This window comes from Mytilus galloprovincialis, chromosome 3 (assembly GCF_965363235.1).
Source record: "Mytilus galloprovincialis chromosome 3, xbMytGall1.hap1.1, whole genome shotgun sequence".
NCBI classification, from domain to species: domain Eukaryota; kingdom Metazoa; phylum Mollusca; class Bivalvia; order Mytilida; family Mytilidae; genus Mytilus; species Mytilus galloprovincialis.
Window position 1 is genome coordinate 1,627,222 of NC_134840.1, and position 24,239 is coordinate 1,651,460.

Here is a 24,239-nt window from a genome sequence, read left to right on the forward strand (position 1 = left end):
CCCAACAATTACAAAGAATTCACGAAGTTTCCAATTGCACAATGTCCCCCACATATATGTATCTTCACATCGGTCTTTTTTTTTTGGTACATTAGTTGAACGGTAATTAAATTTGTCAAAACTACAAATAAAATAACAAAACTTTACTCAGATAATAATCTGTGTCTCTATTTATTTTTTAAAATCCAATAGAAACACAGATGCTAAGTAAAGTCAAGCGAAAGAGTTTCGTATATAAAATATAAGCTCATTAGTTATAACAAGAAAATTAAAAATTAATAGATAATAATTAATAAACAAATTAATTAATTGATAAATAAATAAATAAATTAATTAATTGATAAATAAATAAATAAATTAATTAATTAATTAAATCAAAATTAAAAAAAAAAAAACAAATAAAGGGATATGAGGTATGCTAATCAAGACAATGAGATAAACCCGACAGCATTCACGAAGGTTGCAGTGTCACAATGATATGTATTATATATATATTCATATCTGTCTTGTAATGCATGACTGATTCAAATCTATCTGTCAGTGACTAATGTTTTAGTATTTATCTTTAAGTAGGTAAATTGTTAATAATAGTGGCAGTTGTTAATTAACATCAATTTATACATGTACAAAATGTTATCCGACATACAAAATGCACATCGCCTATTTGACCATTCAGTCAGTTTTAACATTAACACTATAAGTGACTCTCTTTGTTCATATTTATAAATGACGTTTTTGTTTAATTATAATATGTATTACTCACTCAAATGCATTTTGGACGATACACAAGTCAAACAAACTTATTGTCGTCTGCTTTGTCCCATATGTGAGGGGAAACCCCAAACTGTGTATGCAACTTCTTACTAATGTAGTATAAAAGCATAGAATATTCATTCATATGGTTCTGGTACACCAAAACTGGTATTTGCCGTCTAAAGTCCTAGCAAAAATGAAAGAACATTAAAAATAGCTGCGAATTAGTTACAATGAAACGAATATTTAATCGTCATCTGTATTTATTTTTTAGGACTAAGTAGGAGCACAGATGGTAAGTCAATTTAAATGAAAGATATTTGTTTATAGATTATTTACTCATGAGATATGATAACAAGAATATTGTATCTCAATGAATTAAAGAACACATAGATTATTGAATTAAATTAATTAATCAATAAACAGATAAAAAAGTATGAAAGAAAAAAATTAATAAAAAATAATTTGAATAATTAAAAAAATAACAATAAAAAAATATAGAGATGTGAGGTATGCAATTCAAGTCAATCAGATCAACCCAACAATTACAAATAATTCACGAAGTTTCCAATGTCACAATGTCCCTACATATATGTATCTTCAAATCTGACTTTTTTTTGGTATATTAGTTGGACGGTAATTCGATTTGTCAAAAACTACAAATAAAATAACAAAACTTTACTCAGATAATAATCTGTTTCTGTATTTTTTTATAAATCCAATAGAAACGCAGATGGTAAGTGAAGTCAAGCGAAAGAGTTTCGTATATATAATATAAGCTCATTAGTTATAACAAAAAAAAAAAAATAATAAATAATAAATAGATTATTAAATTGATCAATAAATAAATAAATTAAAATAAAAAAAAATAAAAATAAGGAGATATGAGGTATGCTAATCAATGCAATGAGATAAACACAACAATTAAAAAGCATTCACGAAGTTTGCAGTGTCACAATGATATGTATAATACATATATTCATATCTGTCTTTTAATGACTGATTCATATCTATCTGTAATTGACTATTTTTTTAGTATTTATCTTTAAGTAGGTAAATTGTTAATAATAGTTGCATTTGTTTATCAACATCATTTTAGACATGTACAAAATGTTATCCGACATACAATTGGACATCGCCTATTGGATCAATAAGTCAGTTTTTTCATTCAATTCAACTATAAGTGACTATCTTTATATCTATCTATAAATGACTATTTTGTTTAATTATACTATTTATTACTTGCTCACATGCATATTGGACGATACGCAAGTCAAACAATGTTATTGCCTTCTGATTTGTTCCATATATGAGGGGCATCTCCAACCTGTGTATGAAACTACTTACTAATATAGTATAAAAGCATAGAATGTACATTTATATGGTTCTGGTACACCAAAACTGGTAAAGTCCTAGCAAAAATGAAAGAACATTAGCAATAGCTGCGAATTAGTTTTAATGTATCAAATATTTAAAGTCATATGAAACGAGTGAGTGATGAAAAATAATGTTTATCCAATTCTTGAACCAATGCATGTATATATCATAAACGTATTCCTCTGTGCACGATTATTTCATTTTTTACGCAAATATATCGTATAATTGTCAATTTTTTTCTCTCTGTCTGTAATGATTTAACAAATATGGCTGCTCATTAAATGCCGTGTTTTAAAGCCGAAGTTTACTGATTATCACCTTATAGTAAACAAATGACAAAAATCATGGGTATTGAGCACGTGTTTAACATGTACAATCAGATAATTGTTTATTCTAATGACAGATCCATGCGTATTGCGATTAACGGGTTTTTACGAGGAGGATTACGCTCAAATCACTATGCATACGGAAAATATGTCGGCGAATTGCTTCCTGGACGCAAGCAATTAAAAATAAGTAAGCTTCTTCTTAATGTGGACAAATTAAAGTATTTTCCTCAGAAAAGAGTATGTACATAAGTTGTATAATAAAAACTATCCATTTAGTTATAAAAAATATATGCATATTTTTTTTTTAATTTGAGGTTTCTTATGACTTTAATCGTCATCTGTATTTATTTTTTAGCATTACATAGGAGCACAGAAGGTAAGTCAATTTAAATGAAAATAATTCGTATATAAAAAAATTCTCATGACATATGACAACAAGAACATTGTATCTCAATGAATTAAAGAACACACAAATTATTGAATTAAATTAATTAATTAATAAACAGATAAAAAAATAATAAAAGAAAACATAAGTAAGCTATAGAGTGAAAAAATAAAATAAATAACAATAAATAAATAAGACGATGTGAGGTATGCAAATCCAGTCAATGAGATCAACCTGAAATCGTGTCTGATTTATATTAGATGGACGGTAATTTAATTTGTCAAAACCTACAAATTAAAAACAAAACCTTACGCAGATAATAGTCTTTGTCTGTATTTACTTTTTAGAATCTAATAGGATGGCAGAAGGTAAGAAAAGTCAAAAGAAAGAGTTTCGTATATAAAATATTAGCTCATTAGATATAACAAGAAAATTGAAAATAAATAGATGAATAAATTGTTTATAATAGTGGTATTTGTAAATCAACATCAATTTATTCATGTACAAAAATGTTATCCAACATACAATATGCACCTGGCCCATTGGACCAATGAGTCAGTTTTTACATCTATTTCAACTATAAGTGACTATCTTTATATCTATCTATAAATGACTATTTTGTTTAATTATACTATGTATTACTTGCTCACATGAATATTAGACGATAAGCAAGTCAAACAATGTTATAGCCTTCTGATTTGTCCCATAAGTGAGGGGAATCCCCAACCTGTGTATGAAACTACTTACTTATGCAGTATAAAAGCATAGAATGTACATTTATATGGTTCTGGTACACCAAAACTGGTATTTGCCGTCTAAAGTCCTAGCAAAAATGAAAAAAAAACCATTAGAAATAGCTGCGAATTAGTTACAATGTATCAAATATTTAATCGTCATCTGTATTCATTTTTCAACATTACGTAAGAGCACAGAAGGTAAGAAAATTTAAATGAAAGTGATTCGTATATAAACAAATTCTCCTGAAATATGATAACAAGAATGTTGTATCTCAATGAATTAAAGAACACACAAATTATTGAATTAAAATTAATTAATTAATAAACAAATAAAAAAAGAATAAAAGAAAAAATAAGTAAGCAATAAAGTGAAAAAATAAAATAAATAGCAATAAACAAATAAGACGATCTGAGGTATGCAAATCCAGTCAATGAGATCAACCAATATGGGCTTTCCATTGACCATTATTGCTAAATGCAATCCCTAAATATTTGTAAACATTTGTACCTGCTATGTTTTTATCACCAAATGTATGGAACATTATTATCTGTGATTGACACCTACCTGAATCACATGAACGAAGGGTTCAAAAAGTGGTCAATGTCGTATGATCATTTTAAAACAGAAATTGTGCTATTTTGTATTATCGGTGAATATTTGAACATCTAGGTAGAAAACCTGATTGGTACGCAATTATGTTCCATTTTGTCGACAATTTAAAACATATTTATGAATAACACGATTTTTCTATACAACTAATCTATAATTGAAAGTTTTGAGCATCATTTGACTTATAATGTATAGACTTGACTCTTTATTAGTTCTTAAATGTTTAATGATATCAAAAATGTCATCAGTATTAATTAATGTATCATTCAAAGATTGTAAGGTTGTTATTTGATGTCAAGCAATCTAAAGACCTACACCATTGAGGACAAACAGACGGAACAAATCAACAAAACACTTAGTCCATACGTAGAAAGCTAAAGTTTGAGCAACACGAATCCCACCAGGAACCTGGGATAAACTCAGGTGCTCCGAGAGGGTATCAATATTACTGTCGACGAAAAGAAGGTCCTGTTTGATATGGTCTATTTTCACTTTAACCGTTCAGGACAATTGATCCTTGATATAGGTAGTATTAGACACCGAACGTGGCAAGTCAATCACGCATGGAAGTGCCATTCATTATAATACAGCAATTTTATTCGTAGTAGCTGTCATACTTAATCCCTCAATGTTTCACTATACTAATAATAAGGAAACTGAATCCCAAAATAAAAGTATCCGTCAATAGAATAAAATGATTTAAACTTTTAAAAAATAGAATTTAAGTTGATTCACTTTCTGATTTTGTCCTGTTTAATAATGTAATGATTTTGATTTTTATCGTAATGTCAACAATTTAAACCACTACGATTGGACTTACGACACCTCTTACCACTCGTAAGCTTACGATCGACAAAATCTTCCTTACATTTTTTTTTATATAATCGTATGATTTGACGTACGACTGAAGAAAGATCTCGGATTGTCGTAAGACCTGTTGTGAAACTCTAGCCTGGCTATCAAATATGTGGGTTGAAGCGTTCCTGATTTTTCTTAAATGCAAGGAGTAGCAACAAAATGTAGATCTTTACCACAAATATGTTGTAGAATTTAAAAAAACACACCTGTGTGCGCGTTATATCTGTTAAGATATATTGATAATGTTCTTTCGATCAATAATTGATAAACCCCAACGATTAAATAGACTAAAGAAACATGGTCACTCGATCTAAGCAAAACCGACAATAAAACCCATGCACTGATGGCGTCCTTTTTCAATGTAAAGAAAATACACAGCCACTATTACGTTATCAATTTTATTTACTACAACATCTATTGGATTGAATTTTCAGACATTCATATTTTCCGGATATAATCTGGACTTATCCGTATTTTCACTACCATTTACTTTCTCATCGTCGCCTGTCTATTGCAAATGCATGCCACGACAAAACAGCTCCTGTGGATATTGTGACAAATCACCGTCAAGTATGTTTCAAATCGATTATAAACTGTTAAATATATTTCCGTTATATTCCGTTAATTCCGTTAACTTGACAAACACGTTTATTCAACAGATATGAACTGTAATTGTTTATTACTTTGAATTGAACTGAGAATTCTACTTTTGTTTTTGTCTTGATATTATTATTGCATTGAACATTCATATATTTCTTTCGTACATATTGTATTGTTATTTCTTTCAGTTTACCAAACAATACAAACTCTGTAAAAACTCCTGTATCATTTCTGCTGGAATTATAATCTACAATCTTCACACTCAAATTGTTATTCTTTATAATTTGCCGAGATTCCGATACAATCACATGGTTATACTAGCTGAGTCAGGCTCAGTATAGCCACGTTCAGTCGGAATGGACAAGTTTAATCTCGTGTAGCTTGAGAGCGACGTTTTATACACATGTAAGTTCCCTTCAAGGATCCATTGGTGATCTGTTGCAAGGCAAAATTGCTACCATCCACCCAAACACCCTCTATTTTCCAGCGCCAATCCAATTTACCATACCTACATACCGGTCACCTACTTCGTGCCCTCGGAAATCATATCAAATGTTATTTATATTGTATGATAGACAATACTATCATGATCGGGTTTTTGGTATCATAATAAAAACTGCTTTACGCAAAGCAATTGGTGTTGGCATGTTTTTATTCTATGTTATGTGGCGACATGTACTAAGCCTTACGTGTTCTATAATGCGTTCATAGTTGCATTTCTGAAAATAATCATTTACAATATTTCAAATAGTTTTGGTGATAGCAAAAATGAACGAACCTTAGAAATTGCTGCAAATTAGTTACCATGTAATGGTTAGTTATTCTTTATCTGTATGTATTTTTAGAATCCCAAAGGAGCAAATTGCGTAAGTAAATTTAAATGAAAGAGTTAAGTGTATAAAAATATTTACTCATGAGATATGATAACAAGTCAATTGCAAATATAAATAAATGAAAAAATAAATAAATAAACAATTTTTTTCGTTCATAGTGTATTAATATACGTTTTTTGATTAAGTTAAATTTGCAATTGATATTTTATCGTGTGTTTTCCTATGCTGTGTTGTGATGTTATGCTATTGTTTCAGAAAAATTTAGAAGGTTTCGTCTATTAAAACGTTTAATCCCGCTGTAAATGTTTGCACCTGTCCTAAGTCAGGAATCTGATGTACAGTAGTTGTCGTTTGTTTATGTAATTTATACGTGTTTCTCATTTCTCGTTTTTTGTTTAGATTAGACCGTTGGTTTTCCCGTTTGAATGGTTTTACACTAGTAATTTTGGAGCCCTTGATAGCTTGTTGTTCGGTATGGGCCAAGGCTCCGTGTTGAAAGCCGTACATTAACCTATAATGTTTTACTTTTTTTTTTAAATTGTTATTTGAATGAGGAGTTGACTCATTGGCACTCACACCACATCTTCCTATATCTAAATAAATAAGTAAGTAAGTAAGTAAATAAATAAATAAATAAATAAATAAATAAATAAATAAATGAATGAAGGGATGTGAGGTATGCAAATTCTGTCAATGAGATCGACCCAACAATATTAAAAGCATTCACGAAGCGTCAAACGCTATGCATTCCATATATTTCATATCTGTCTTTTGGTGACTAATTTTGTATCCATCTATAAGTAAGTATTTTTCGTAGCTTTATTTATAATATTTGTCACTTGTTAAAATACATATTTGACGAGACACAAGTCAAACAAACTTATAGAGTTCTCTCCATATAACAGAATTATTCGTGTCTGATTTATAGATATTAGTTGGACAGTAGATCAATTTGTCAAAATATAAAAATAGAAATAATAAACAAAACTTTACTCAGATAACGATATGCGTGTGTTTATTTTTTATACTGTCTTAACAATATGATATATTTCCGACACATGAAAGATATGATCGATTGACCGTGAGGAAATAAGCAATCCCCGAGGTTAATAGCTCTATTTTAAATAGATATTACTGCGCAGAATAACACTATTTATAGAGGTTACCTCTGGGCCCCTTTCAGTGTAACTATTATCCTTGTGCCATGCACAGCGGCACAAGATGAAATTATAAAAGCTAACTTTGTGCATCTAAATATAGTAAACATTAAAAAAAATAATGATGCTAATTTTCAGAATTAGTACCACAGCGGCTTAATTGATAAAATATAATGTTGAATCTACAAAGATCATAATCAAAGGTAGCAGCAGAGCATCGAAATTAGCTTGCGATATTCCAAACTCAAATAAATTCGATAAGTTGTAAGACATATACATTTTCTTCTTCTCCTCTCAGCCAGATCTATCAATGATCCTTGTAAAAAACTGATCTTACAAAACTTCGTAAACCCGTTACTATCTATCAGCTTTGAGCTGTTATTGCTCCAGCTTATCAATATTACCCAATCCCATTTTACATATAACTTCACTGATATATTGAAATACGGGTCTTAAAAATATATCTATAGTTTTCAATTTTTGTTTTATACTGAATCTGTCCAGTTTCTCAGCATATTTTTTTTTGTAGATGGACCTAATATAATATTATCAATATGGGCATTCCATTGACCAATATTGCTAATTGCAATTTCTAAATATTTGTAAACATTTGTTACTGCTATGTTTTTATCACCAAATGTATTAAATATAAAAATCTGTGATTGACACCTACCTGAACTATATGAACGAAGGGCTCTAACAGTGGTTAATGTCTTTTGATCATTATAAAAAAAAAATTGTGCTATTTTCTATCATTGGTGAATATTTAAACATTTAGGTAGAAAACCTGGTTGATACGCATATATTGTTTTCTTGGTCGATGATTAAAACATATTTATAAATATGACGATTTTTTCTATACAACTTATCTGTAATTAAAAGTTTTGAGCATCATTTGACTTATGATGTCTAGACTTGACTCTGTATTAGTTTTAAAAATTTTTCATAATATCATCAAAAATTCCACCAGTATCAATTACTTTATCATTCAAATATTGTAAATTTGTTATTAGCTGTCAAACAATCTGAAGACCTATACCATTGAGAACAAAAAGAAGGAACAAATCCACAAAACATTTACTAGTAGTCGACGTAGAGTCGTTTAAGAACTTTTATAGGTTCATGAACATTAATTTATGCCCAGAAATTGTAGTTTCTAGCCCATTAACGAGTCACAAAATAAGCGGTGGAATATTGCTCATGGAACAAAAGCTAGACTCATAAAGAGCTGCGCCACGAGCTCATGATACGCCCGTCGCTTTTTCAAAGTATAAAGTTCCATAACTCCTGAATGGTATCAGAAATTTATATAAAATTAAACCAAACTTGGCCCCAATCATCATTGGGGTATCTAGTTTAAAAAATGTGTCCGATGACCCGGCCAATCAACCAAGATGGCCGCCATGGCTAAAAATAGAACATAGGGGTAAAACGTAGATTTTAGCTAATATCTCTGAAACCAAAGCATTTAGAGAAAATCTGACACATGGGTAAAATTTTTCATCAGGTCAAAATCTATCCGCTCTGAAATTTTCCGATGAATCGAAGAACCCGTTGTTGGGTTGCTGCCTCTAAATTGGTAATTTACGGAAATTTTGCCGTTTTTTGTTATTATCTTGAGTATTATTATAGATAGAGGTACAATGTAAACTGTGAACAGCAATAATGTTCAGCAAAGTAAGATCTACAAATAAGTCAACATGATCAAAATGGTCAATTGACCCCTTAAGGAATTATTGCCCTTTATAGTAAATTTTTAACAATTTTTCGTAATTTTTTGTAATCTTTTACAAAAATCTTCTTCTCTGAAACTACTAAGGCAAATTTAACCAAACTTGTCCACAATCATCATTAGGGTGTGTAGTTTTAAAAATGTGTCCGTTGACCCGGCCAGCCAACCAAGATGGCCGCCATGGCTAAAAATAGAACATAGGGGTAAAATATAAATTTTGGCTTATAACTTTGAAACCAAAGCATTTAGAGCTAATCTGACGTGTGTTAAAATTGTTTGTCAATTCAACATCTATCTGCTCTGAAATTTTCAGATGAATCGGACAACCCGTTTTGTGGTTGATACCCCATAATTAGTAATTTTAAGGAAATAGTGCTGTTTTTGGTTATCATCTTGAATATTATTAAAGATAGAGATAAACTGTAAACAGCAATAATTTTCAGCAAAGTTAGATCTACAAATAAGTGAAATGACCAAAATGGTCAGTTGACCCCTTCAGAAGTTATTGCTCTTTATAGTCAATTTTACCATTTTTTAAACCATTTTTAATCTTTTACAAAATTCTTTTCCTCTGAAACTACTAAGACATAATGTAACCAAACTTGTACACAATTATCATAAGAATATCTAGTTTAAAAAATATGTCCGATGACCCTGCCTGCAAACCAAGATGGCAGACATAGCTAAAAATAGTACATATGGTAAAATGCAGTTTTTCGTTTATATTTCTGAAACTGAACCATTTAGAGCAAATCTAACTGGTGACAAAAATTTCATCAGATATAGATATATATGCCAGTTGTTGGGTTGCTGCCCCTGAGTTAGTAATTTTATGGAAATTTTGCAGTTTTTTCCTACTATCTTAGATATTATTATAGTATCTAATGATATCTTACACTATACATTATGATTTTAACTTTATTTAACATGATTTCCAAAGCATCAGTAAATACAGGTGAGCGACACAGGCTCTTTAGAGCCTCTAGTTTAGGAATAAAATCCCATAACTCGGAAACGTAAAATCTAGAATTTATAAAAATCGAAAGGGAGTCGTCCGTCGTCGTTAACTTTTACAAAAATCTTCTCTGAAACTACTGGGCCAAATTAAACCAAACTTGGCCACAATAATCATTGGGGTATCTAGTTTAAAAAATGTGTCTGGTGATCCGGCCAACCAACCAAGATGGCCGCCATGGCTAAAAATAGAACATAGGGGTAAAATGCAGTTTTTGGCTTATAACTAAAAAAAACCAAAGTATTTAGAGCAAATCTGACAACGGGTAAAATTGTTTATTAGGTCAAGATCTATCTGCCCTGAAATTTTCTGATGAATCGGACAATCCGTTGTTGGGTTGCTGCCCCTAAATTGGTAATTTTAAGGAAATTTTACTGTTTTGGGTTATTATCTTGAATATTATTATAGATAGAGATAAACACAGCAATAATGTACAGCAAAGTAAGATTTACAAATAAGTCAACATGACTAAAATGGTCAATTGACCCCCTAAGGATTTATTGTCCTTTATAGTCAATTTTTAACAATTTTCATTTTCCTGGGAAACTACTGGGCCAAGTTCATTATAGATGGATACCTGTAAGCAGCAAGAATGTTCAGTAAAGTAAGACGTACAAACACATCACCATCACCAAAACACAATTTTGTCATGAATCCATCTGCTTCCTTTGTTTAATATTCACATAGACTAAGGTGAGCGAACAGGCTCTTTAGAGCCTCTAGTTTAATGAATAAAACTCCATAACTCGAAACGTAAGATCTAACATTTATTAAATTCGAAAGGGAGGTCACGTTAATAGATATAACCAATTCACAAAAGTTTCATGATAATTGGTTAATGTTAAAAAAGCGTTTTTGAGTTACTGTCCGACGTGTTGACGACGGGACGGACGGACAGACGGACGATCAACGATATACCATAATACGTCCCGTAAACGGCTGCCTCAAGTTAAAGTTTGATTCGATTGAGTGTAAACTTCAGCATTCTTGGCTAGATAGCTCTATGAATATGTGTCATAATTTTTATCCATCTTCTAATGTTTGTTTTTCTAATGTTTGTTTAATAAAGATAAAATAAATCATTTACAGCTAAAAACCTCAGTTTCTAAAAGTTAAGAATCAGAAAGCCGGTAAGATAAAAGACTGTGTGACCAAATCTCCTTGACAGCAGACAGTGTAAACCGTACTATGGGTCAACTCATTACTGAAACTATGCCGGCACGACTTTTATAAACAAAGAGACTTGCAATTTTTCTTATCTTTCGGATTTATTGACACATTTCAATTGGCTACAAACAACTTTCTGGGCGTTTTAAATCAGGTTATTGCAACCAAAAGGATTGATAACTGGGTTTTAAGTGTGTTGTATGTCATGCAAAAATCACAATGAAAGAGTATTAAGCTTCGTTTCAATTTCTTCAAGCCAATTGTGCTGCCACACAAAAGCCTTCTCAACCTATTGATTGACGAGACAGATTTGTCTGAAGTTGGCGGATTAAGGTATTATACAAGTAATACCTCATGTAAATAATTGGACTTAAAAATGAGAATAACTCTTTATAAATTTCGTTCGTCCGAAGTGCATTTCTAGATTTACCTTGAATAAGAACGCTCAAATATAAACATTTGAACTCTAGTGATACATTTGAGCTTAATAAGCAAGGAGACTTAATTGCAAAGGTAGATTTATGACATGTGACAGGTGTGAAGTTTCATCTCGGTGATACTAAGATACTTTTTGAAGCAGGACAAAGTCCAAGTAAGATTTAAAGATCAAACGATGCTGTGTGTTGAATTATGAAATCAAGATACACTATTTGTGTTATTGAATATTTAGTGATGGTTAAAAGCACGAGAGTGACGTATTATGGTATTCCGTCCATCCGTCCGTCCATCGGTCCGTCGTACCGTCCGTCCATCCGTCCGTCGTACCGTCCGTCCATCCGTCAGTAGTACCGTCCGACCATCCGTCCGTCCATCCGTACATATGTTAACAACTCTCGTCTCGTCGGCTATGATTTGAGACTGCCTCTTGTCTTTGTTCCTTCCATTCATATGTCCATTCACTAGTCTAAAAATATTGTAGTGAGCGATACTCCTCTTACATTGCTTGAGAGATTTAAGTTTAGTTCACAGTTTTAAAGTGCACATAGGGAGATTGTACATGAAGGGTTATTATTCAGGATAATCAATTTCAAATAGAGATTAATAATAAGCAATTTAAATTTACAATTACAAACTTGCTTATAAGTTATCCTATTTTAACGCTTGTTTTGTTTATCCACATTTTTCAATACCATTTTTCCTGTCAACTAATATCAGACACTTATTACAGTTATGAGATCTTCGCACATAAGAAAACCAAACGAAACAATCAATTATAGCATGAAAAACATCGAAATGCGAAAAAAACAATTTTACTTATTGTTTGGATAAAGTTTAAGGGGTCTCCTGTTTAATCTTATTTTTGGAAAAGACAATACTTCAAACCAACTTAAATTGGCAAGCGATTTTTTTACGCGATGTTTGTGATAAAAAAAAAAAATAACGCGAATATAATAGCACTCTTTCTTCTCTAGTATACAAATAAAGTGAGCAAATTGCCAAAAAATCATTAACAACAGAGGGCTTAACGACAAAAAAGTATCTTCGAAAATAAGTTTTTTTTTTAGAAGACATCGCCAATTAAAAAAACTAATAAATTTAACCACACTATTCATTTCTCACAACTGTCTATTTCTCACAATTGTCTAAATATTATAGCTTAATCATAACTTCATTGTAACCATATAAATCACAATTGTATATGTATTCTCTTTTCATATGCCTATTTTCAATCAATGCGTTACAGAAGTTTTACTGAAATAGCACTCTGGTTTTCTGAATGCCCTAAATGAAAATATAATGTGGCACATTTACCATAAAATTTTAATGCAAACTCATGACCAAGTAAATTTGAAATAAAATAAGTCTAAATACATATTTATTTACAACCACTGGGTCGATGCCACTGCTGGTGGAGATTTATTTCCCCGATGGTATCACCAGCCCAGTAGTCACCACTTTTTGTGCTGACATGAATTATCATTGATATGGTTATATTTATAAATTAACTGTTTACAAATTTTTTAATTTTTGAAATACTAAGGCTTTTCTACCTCAGGCATAGATTACCTTAGCTGGATTTGGCAAAACTTTTAGGAATTTTTGTCCTCAATGCTCTTCAACTTCGTTCTTTATTTGGCCTTTTTAACTTTAATGGATTCGATCGTCACTTATTAGTCTTTTGTAGACGAAAACGCGCGTCTGGCGTATATAAAAAAATTAGTCCTGGTATCTATGATGATTTTATTTATCTTTCAGTTTCATTATGCAAATCTATAATTTCTTATATGTACGGAGCTGCAGTAAATAGCAATATCAAAACTGCTATATTTTGTCAGAGGTGCCAATTTTTACAAAACGTTCATGATGCTGATGGGTTGAATTGTAACTTCTTTCTTTTTACAAATAATATTTAACTACTAGAATTATTGAGAATAGCTAGAATTTTCAAATAAAAATAAAGATATAGGCTGTCAGCTAATGTAACTGCAACGTTAGATATTTTTACAAGACTATTACGTAGTTTGATAGGGTTCCATTGTCTAGTATATAATAGTTAAAACTTCCTTTCTCAATGCACGATGTAGTTGAAAGAATTAAGAACACAAATTTTCTAATTTGTACTAGACAAATATTTGAAATTCAACTTTCATCAATTATTTTTACTAACTATGTAATCATTTATTTAGGTATTTAATTGTTGGGGGCTTGATTTAAGTATCTATCAATATTTCGGATAACAGATATCCTTCATTAGTATGATTATGATATAAAATGAATCATATCAATCTATTCTGATTTAACTATTAATAATCTTTAAATTTATACTATTGAATCGAACAACGATTGTATAGTTCTAAAATTTTAAAAATGACGTAGATATATATATATACAATATAGAGTCCATTATTTCTTTTAATGTTAATCATGAAATTACAAACTAAATAACAAAAAAAAAACATAAGAGTTTTCCTTATGTGGGCATTCAAAATACATTTTAAAATATCAAAGATTCGATTCCCTTAATTACCCTTAACGGTATAAATCCCGCGTTTATTATTTCCTTTGAATAGTTTTTTGAATTTGAAGATTAGTGTTTCTTCAACCTACTATTGACTACATAATTTTATAATTTTCATCAAGTGGAACAGCTAAAAAGCTATCTTTTTGCAGATGGTGGTATTTTGGGCAACTGTATGAGTTATTACGATTAATTAGCAAGATGCATGATTGCAGTAATTTGATGATATAAAAAAAAATTCATTAGCACTAAATAAAATATGTTATTCGATTTAATGGTGATAACAATTGAATCACAGACAAAGATTTTGGTTTTCACTCTTTTTTGTCATTTTCACTGGAATTTCTTGGAAAAGGCATTATCGTTTATAAATACGTTATTAAAATTTCAAAATGCGTTTGATAAGCAACTATTAACCACATACCACAACTCCTTATTCTTATATTATCCTTTGTTCTAAAAGATTTTTTTATTTCCATATATTATTCTATTATTGACTCAGAAGACACTATATGCAAAAATGCAGTCATTTTGTAAAATAAGAAATTCCTCGTCCTTTACCTTCTATCGTGATGTGACGGAAATTGCACTGTACGAATATTTGAATAAGGGGCAAAAAAGTTGAGATGATATGCTTTCAAATGGTATATTAATCTGCCGTATGTTAAGTGGGTTCCATAAGAAATCAATTTTATGGTTAATGTCCCTCGTTTATACGGGACTTTAACTTGCGTATGCTTAAATAAATTTACTTGCAATTTTACTTAATTGTTGAAATTGGTTAATAGAAATTACATTTTGATTTAGAAATGTTTTCAGAATTTGTTTTTCGAGATTTATGGAACTTTAACAGTCAGATTTTAGCTGACTTTCAAATGTCTCGTCCCACTAGTTCTAGTATGCTTGGATCAAATTGCTACAAGCTTAATACTGCTGTTGGAATTATTGAAACAAGGCTCACCTTTGATTTTGAACATTTTCCGGTCTGATGTTCCAGAATTATGGAACTTTAAACAGTCATATTTTAGGCAATATTTATACGCATCAGAAAATCCTCAAGCCACATTTTCTGTGGTGTAGAAATAATGAGATGTGGTATGATTACCAATGAGACAACTATCCAGCAGAGTTCAAATGAAATGAATGTAAGCAATTATAGATAACCGTATGGCAATAAACATGAAAAAAAACATACCATATAGTCGGCTTTCAAATGCACAGACATGAAAAATGTGAAGCAATTCAGGCGAGAAAACTAACGGCATAATGTATAACAAAACAATTTACAAAAAACACATATGACGGATATGAACCAACGACAACCACTGAACAACAGTCTTGATTGTACTTATACCCTTTCTAGTAAATGGGGGAGACATGTGCAGTTCGCCAATCAATGGGCCTTCGCCAGTGTCTTATGATTTATTGAATATAAGGCAGAGGATGTGGAATACTAGTATCTCATGAGCCCACTTGTTTTTGGTTAAGTTGAGTTAAGAAGATGGTTGTACCTTGGATTTTAAAGTCTTGCATGGTGGAATGATTTTTTGTTTGCACTAATGATTGTTTTCAAATTCATTCTTAGTGATGCCTCTGCGAAAACTGATTTAAATTGTCGATTGAGAGCATCTGATCCCTGCTTCTTGATTCTTCATTCTGTTTAAGTGATGTTGTAATCAGATCTTTGAATATTGTTTAAATTGGTATAAATATTGATTATTTGTTATCAGTAAATTAAAACCATACTACATATTATTATTATACACATATGCACATTCACGGTACTACTATCTGTCGATACTTATATTTTGGCATTGCAAAAGGTTATGTTTTTCTCTGACGGTTAATGACATCTTTACAATAAATCCATTGAGTGTTGAATGTGTACTGATTGATATTTCAATCTTAGATACATGGTTTTGTATTGGTTGTTATTGGCTTTGAACTTGTTGTCAGTAACAGCGAGTACCCTCAGATCTGTACTCTGTGTCTTTTTTGTTTTGTTTTTATGGATATATAAATACCCTGCCACGTCCGGTTTGTGTTTTTATTGTGAGGTTTTTTCTGCTTTTTATCGATCTGCTGAGTCAAACCCTTTTCAACTGATTTTTATAGTTTATATAAAAAAATAAGGAGATGAGGTAAGATTACCAATGAGACAACTATCCACCAACGTTCAAATAAAGTGGATGTAAGCAAATATAGACAACCATACGGCCTTCCACTATGAGAAAAACCCATACCGTATAATCGGCTATAAAAGGCCCCAACATGAAAAATATGAAACAATTCAATTGAGAAAACAAACGGCCTAAATTATTACAAAACATTTCACGGAAAACAAATATGACATACATGAACCAACGACAACCACTGAACTACAGGCTCCTGATTTGGGACAGGCACATAAAGAATGTGGCGGGGTTAAACATTTTGTTTGTGATGATCCTATTCTGCTGCACTACTGTCCCAGATTAGGGGAGAGTTGGCACCTTCAAACTTGTTTAACCCCGCTACATTCTATATGTGCCTGTCCCAAGTCAGAAGCCTGAAGTTCAGTTGTTGTCGTTGGTTAATATCTGACATATATGTTTTTCGTAATATGTTTTGTTATAAATTAGGCCGTTAGGATTCTCAATTGAATTGTTTCATATTTGCCAAAATTTTAACTTTGGTGGATAGTTGTCTAAATGACAATCATACCACATCTTTTTATTTTTATATTAATCCGCAATAGTGAGGTTTTTTTTAATGTTTATTTAATTACATATATTCTTCATATTAGAAAAGCTGTTCTCAGCTGGTTTATTTGTTTTTCTTCAAACATATTTGATTCATTAGGATATGAAAAGTGTTGGGCAACATGCGCAGCCTATAAAGCTCGCCACATTACTGATACATAATATAGATCATACATTAACAACTGTATTCAAACTAGTACAACAATAGATAATTGCATGCTACTTATGAGCACACACAAATAAGCACATATTTAAAGTGTTAACCTAAGTGCAATTAATCATCAGTTATTTAAGTTCCTTGAGTCATGTATATATCAACACCATTTATAAGTCATTAGAAATATATATGAGCAATAAAGTTCGGGATCGTCACTAAGCATACTATGTGGAATAAGTTTAAGTGTAACAATACTTTCTAAGTACTGCAAGTATAATTGTCGTAGCTGTTTTGTACTTGAAGTTAAGTTGTTTATATTTGTGTTTCATGTTGTAATTTCAAATTTAATTTTATTTTCATAAATTGTTTATTTAGTTTCAGCTGTTACCCATGGCGATTTATTTTTTGAGGTATTTTTTTTTTGTGCGGAATGTTCTCATTCATTGGCTAGTTGGTTTTTATTTTGTTTTAAATTATATCCGTAGGTCTTTAACACTGTATATAGACAATAACTGTTTAGTGTCTTTAAATATCAGCTGTATCTGTAAGAGGATAAGAAGCAGGTGTAATGCAAGCTTCAGTGAGCAATATTACTCCTGTTTCGAGCCGAGTAAAGAGTAAAAAAATCGACATAAATTAAACGCGGACTGCAATGAGGATCCCAAATTGAACTGTGACGTAAACAGTAATTTGACACAACCGTTCGCTAGCAACAGAAGCAGGATACCAGGAGATTATATACGTCTAGTGTACGTGTATCGCTTCGTGTTATCTGTACACCTGTATTAGTAAAGTAGAAATTTCTATTGCAGGATAAAAACATGTATCTTCCTTTGTCTAAGTGTAAGGAGTAGATACTGTACCTCTTCTTATATAGTTTCCCAGTTTGTTTTGTTGTATATTGTTACATGCTCACCCATAATGCTATGTACATTCAGTATACTAGTAAATGATGACAATGGTTAGTACATGTGTGTACAAAGATAAGTTAAAGTCAAGATACCTTAGAAAGTTAGATGTTCTTTATAACTAAATTCAGCATACTTTTCATCGTATGCAATATTGAAGAAATAATACAAATAAAGTCTCAAAAATTTAAAAAAAAATACTGAAAACCTTTCGAACTTTTCGGACTTTATCATGCATTCCAATACATTTCTGTGTTTGTGCATATATAGCCGGGGTCACACATTCACAATTTTTTTACTGCAGTCCATGATAGTACTATTCCCGTTTAGAATTGATAAAAAGTCTCATCAAGATCCGGTGAATCGTGGCTGGAAATTCAAACTTTGATTAAAATTTAAAAAATTGTTTTATTCAATCACGCCAAAATCAGATATTGTTCAGGCAGCGTCCAAATTCATCCGTTGTCAGCCGAATTGTCCCGATTATCCCGTTCTCAATCCGATTCTTATTCGATTTGAATCTTTTGCATGGAAAAAAACGACTGAATAGATCCGTTCGCTCGCAACAGAAGCAGGATACCAAGAGATAATATACGTCTAGTGTACGTGTATCGCTTCGTGTTATCTGTACACCTGTATTAGTAATGTAGAAATTTCTATTGCAGGATAAAAACATGTATTTACCTTTGTCTAAGTGTAAGGAGTAGATAATGTACCTCTTCTTATAGTTTCCCAGTTTGTCTTGTTGTATGATGTTACATGCTCATCCATAATGTTATGTACATTCAGTATACTAGTAAATGATGACAATGGTTAGTACATGTGTGTACAAAGATAATTTAAAGTCAAGATACCTTAGAAAGGTACATGTTCTTTATAACTAAATTCAACATACTTTTCATCGTATGCAATATTGAAGAAATAATACAAATAAAGTCTCAAAAATTTTTAAAAAAATACTGAAAACCTTTCGAACTTTTCGGACTTTATCATGCATTCCAATACATTTCTGTGTTTGTGCATATATAGCCGGGGTCACACATTCACAATTTTTTACTGCAGTCCATGATAGGACTATTCCCGTTTAGAATTTATCAAAAGTCTCATCAAGATCCGGTGAATCGTGGCTGGAAATTCAAACTTTGATTAAAATTTGAAAAATTGTTTTATTCAATGACGCCAAAATCAGATATTGTTCAGGAAGCGTCCAAATTCATCCGTTTTCAACCGAATTGTTCCGATTATCCCGTTCTCAATCCGATTCTTATTCGATTTGAATCTTTTGCATGGAAAATAACTACTGAATAGATCCCGACAGCGTCCCGATTCTGTCCAATGCGGTCCGACAGAGATCAGACAGTGACCAGATAGTAATCCGACGCTGACGGAAGATATCCGTTAGAAAACCGTTGTATGTCCTATACATAAAATCGCCATATTCGGGTTGATTAGTAACTACCGGAACGCAATTCTATCACATTCTGCTGTACCGCATTGCAAACGGCTTTGTCTGGACTCCGTTGTATCGTGTTCTGTAATTGTCGGGACTCCGACGTGGGTATTATTTCCGAATTTCGTATTAATAACATGGCTGTTCCGGAACGAAGACGGTTCGCCTTCGGGAAGATCTGAATGCAATCTGGTCTCAATCGACAAAAAAACAACAATGACAAATTTCTCCAGATCATGCCCGTTCCACAGAACACCGTCCAGAAAACATAGAATATTGTTACGATTTTGATCCGACTAGACAAAATTGGCTGAGTCACCACGAATCTTACGGGACGCACTTAACTGTCAGGGGTGCTTGGCCGACCATTCCGGACCATTCCCGATCTATATGAAACTGTTATGAACGTATACGACTACGTTCAGACAATGATATGACATTCCAGATCATTGAAGATAGTAATCCGACATTTTCACTTTTCGTGTCGTAGCGCTGTCTGATCTCCAACGGGAGCCATAATCGGCACTATGTGAACGTCGCATTAGAAAGATTGTGTAAATTATCTTTTTCCACTTAAGCAGTGAGCTGAAAATTTTTAGTTTAAACAATATTTATTCAGATAAATCAACATTAAACATATTATACAATACAATAATATTAAGGATTCAGAAACAAGCAATTTGCTTTTACAAATCTGTCTCCTTTTACAAAAATAATACACTTATTGAACAATACATAAATATAAATATTGGCATGCTCTGTAATAAATATATGAATATGAAAAAGGTAAAAAATTTTGCTAGATTTAGAGATGAATTCAATCTGTAATTGCGGAAAACATTTAAGCAAATTGGTTCTTTGAACGAACAAAGTCTTTCGAAAATGGACAGTAATGTGGAGAAGATAATTATATGATTATCAAGCTTTTATAAAGGTTATATTCTATACATACGCAGACTTCTCGCTTTTAATTAAAAAAATCTTTAATTACACAGTTGCATTATTTCATTTGAATTTTCTGCTTTTGAGATTTCATTATTTTACTATATATTATACAGGAGCAGCTGTTTGTGGTACAGTTGTTGGAGCAGTAGTAGCAACGGTTGTTCATAAAGCTAGGGAATTTTGGAACACACCATCAACAAGTCAAGACGACAGTTCATAGAACAACAAGCGAACTCTTTCTTGCATTTGTACAATTTTTTGTTAAAAAGATGTGATATATTTTTATACATTATATAGTGATATGGTGTATCTATTTTTGAACTAAAACAAATTTAGTTGAAATGGCGCGTCAAAACAAAACTGATACTTATATCACCTCCTCTTTTTATTTAGAATTAGTTCAATTATTTAGCAGATCTCAAAATCTGTTACACCCTTTTCAGCTGTTAATTACAAGTTACCTTGCCGTGTGTCCTAAAAGATCGTTTTGCCTCTTTTGTAGCTACTAAAACAAATACTATATAGTTTCTATCATTGCACTAACATTGTTTTTATCCTGCAATTTATTATTTGTTTAATAAAAAGTACGTTTTTTTAAATTCTTGTTGTTGCTTTAATATTTTCATAGAAATCAGCATTTGACACATATAAAAAAAGAATACAGAAATGAACTGTGTGATGTACACTGTCATAATAGATGTAAACAACTATTTATATCGTTCGTGTGTCCGAAGCGCCATCATGGATTTACCTAAATCAAGAACACTCAAACCTATACATTTGTAGAAACGTCAGTTATGAAACCGTAAGGAGCCTTAAAAGAGTAGCAATATCTTCAATAAACGTCATATATGACTAATTATGCTTCATTAAAACATATAGACGAGTAAAGTTTACCATACACTTTAATTGTAATGCACAAACTAACGTACGGCTTATAAACTGTATAAGAATTCGCCAAGAAATTTGAAGTATGAAAAGTGTTCTGGTGTTACAAATTTGTTTCTTGTCAACAATAAGTAAATCAAAATAATTGTTGAGAAATTTGAATTCGGTGTAAACTTGCACAGGACGAAAAAATAAAAATTAAACCAGTTTCATGTAAAAAGTCTGGAAAACAATTGTTAAGATGTGTCTTACTTAAAAGAATTAAGTACCACACTTTCCGGTAAATCGGAAAATGAAAGCATCAAGTAGATGAGTTCCGCTTTGAGAACGAATGTTATCTATGCAATAAAAAAAATAGTGGATAAAACTACTGAAGCACACGATAAAAAAATCAATAGAACAGAAATTTGAATTATTATTTACACAAATAGGAAACTAAGAGGAAGAGTTATAAGCCATGGAAGTCACATTTAAGGAGAAATCTTTATGCATATTACGTACAAACTTCGAGCAAGAAGTTAATAAATGTCGACATGAGAAAAACAGTTGACGAAGTGAATATGAAGATTTATTTTAAGAAAGAGAGGCATATCATGATGAAGACAAATTTGGTGATGCCAGTGACATTTTGCTGTGTGACAATAGTAACTTGTCATTTCATGGTTGACCAGCAAACGGTATTTTGGTAGATGATGGTATACATTTGACTAGGAAAGGAACATTAACTGTCATGAAATCTTAAGCAATTGGTCATAATTTTTTATTTTCGTGGTGAAAAATTAACAATTAGAGGGATAATTGGTGTTCAAAATCGGACTTGGTATACATCCAGTGGCCGTAATGTCAGAAGAGTTAAAACATGGTGATGGAGAAACTCGGTAAATATAGGCTATTAAATTGTTACAACCTAATGATAGTTTGGTCTTCAAATGTATAGGCAAATGTAATATTGGATATTCTAAAACGTAATCTTTCATTTAAATTATAATACTGATATATACCTTTGATAACTATTTACACCACTGGGTCGATGCCACTGCTGGTGGACGTTTCGTCCTCGAGGGTATCACCAGCTCAGTAGTCAACACTTCGGTGTTTACATGAATATCAATAATGTGGTTATTTTTATAAATTTTCTATTCAAAAAACGTTTAATTTTTCGAAAAACTAAGGATTTTCTGATCCCATACCTTAGCCGTATTTGGTACAACTTTTTTGAATTTTGGATCCTCAATGCTCTTCAACTTTGTAATTCTTTGGCTTTTTAAAAATTTTGAAATGAGCGTCACTGATGAGTCTTATGTAGACGAAACGCGCGTCTGGCGTATAAATTATAATCCTGATAACTTTGATAACTATTTACGCCACTGGGTCGATGCCACTGCTGATGGACGTTTCGTCCCCAAGAGTATCACCAGCCCAGTAGTCAACACTTCGTTGTTGACATGAATATCAATAATGTGGTAATTTGTTTTAATTTTCTGTTCACAAAACTTAGAATTTTTCGAAAAACTAAGGATTTTCTTATCCAAGGCATAGATTACCTTAGCCGTATTAGGTACACCTTTTTGGAAATTTGGATCCTCAATGCTCGCCAACTTTGTAATTGTTTGGCTTTTTTAATAGTTTGATATGAGCGTCACTGATGAGTCTTATGTAGACGAAACGCGCGTCTGGCCTATAAATTATAATCCAGGTACCTTTGATAACTATTTACACCACTGGGTCGATGCCACTGCTGGTGAACGTTTCGTCCTCGAGGGTATCACCAGCCCAGTAGTCAACACTTCGATGTTGACATGAATATCAATAATGTGGTTATTTTTATAAATTTTCTGTTCACAAAACTTTGAATTTTTCGAAAAACTAAGGATTTTCTTATCCAAGGCATAGATTACCTTAGCCGTATTTGGTACAACTTTTTTGAATTTTGGATCCTCAATGCTCTTCAACTTTGTTATTGTTTGGCTTTTTAAATATTTTGAAATGAGAATCACTGATAAGTCTTATGTAGACGAAAAGCGCGTCTGGCGTATACATTATAATCCAGGTACTATTTGTCAGGTATACAACTGGATAACTACATTGTTGTCATTTCGACAGAGCAAAAAGAAACAAAACAAAAGGAAGTATATGGTGTTTTTGGTTTTTCAAGCAACACTAATGCTAGACAGGGTGAAAAAAAACTTTAAAATACATGCTGAGAGTCCCAACGGCTAGATAAATCATATTTTGGTATCGAAAATAATATATTTTAAAGTTTTGTGTACATCAGAGTAGCAATGGCTAATGTTGGAAAAACTATTTTTTGGTTTGGAGATAATATATTTAAAAAAAAAAGATGGCTTTGATATTTTGACTAATCTCGAAATAGCAAGTAAAAAATGTTAGCTAACAAATCATTAAAAAAGAAAACAAAATCCAGACGTGGAGTCATTAAGTCTAAGCCGTGATTTGATTAATGGGTTTAAGAAGTATGCGTAAAGAAGTAGAAACAAAGGCACTTGTTTCTATCCATATGAAGGTCGACTATCCATGCATAATAGAAAAAGGTAGTTAACGAATGTCACGACCATCTCCGCTTTAGACGCTTTAGTTAACTTTAATCATGTCACTATCACAGCTCAGTTTAACGCCT

At 31.6% G+C, this 24,239-nt stretch overlaps 1 protein-coding gene across 6 annotated transcripts in view; it reads left to right on the forward strand.

The window, feature by feature from the left end:
• LOC143066910 (uncharacterized) overlaps positions 1–21,311 on the forward strand; it is an 86,290-nt gene extending 64,979 nt beyond the window's left edge. For all 6 annotated transcript variants that reach the window (XM_076239743.1, XM_076239745.1, XM_076239744.1 and 3 more), the window contains 5 exons: positions 1,028–1,048; positions 2,815–2,835; positions 3,192–3,212; positions 6,495–6,515; positions 20,827–21,311. In XM_076239743.1, the coding sequence (XP_076095858.1) occupies positions 1,028–1,048; positions 2,815–2,835; positions 3,192–3,212; positions 6,495–6,515; positions 20,827–20,933 (191 nt within the window). In that variant the 3' untranslated portion in view covers positions 20,934–21,311. The remainder of the gene's footprint in view (positions 1–1,027; positions 1,049–2,814; positions 2,836–3,191; positions 3,213–6,494; positions 6,516–20,826) is intronic.
• Positions 21,312–24,239: the final 2,928 nt, after the last annotated feature.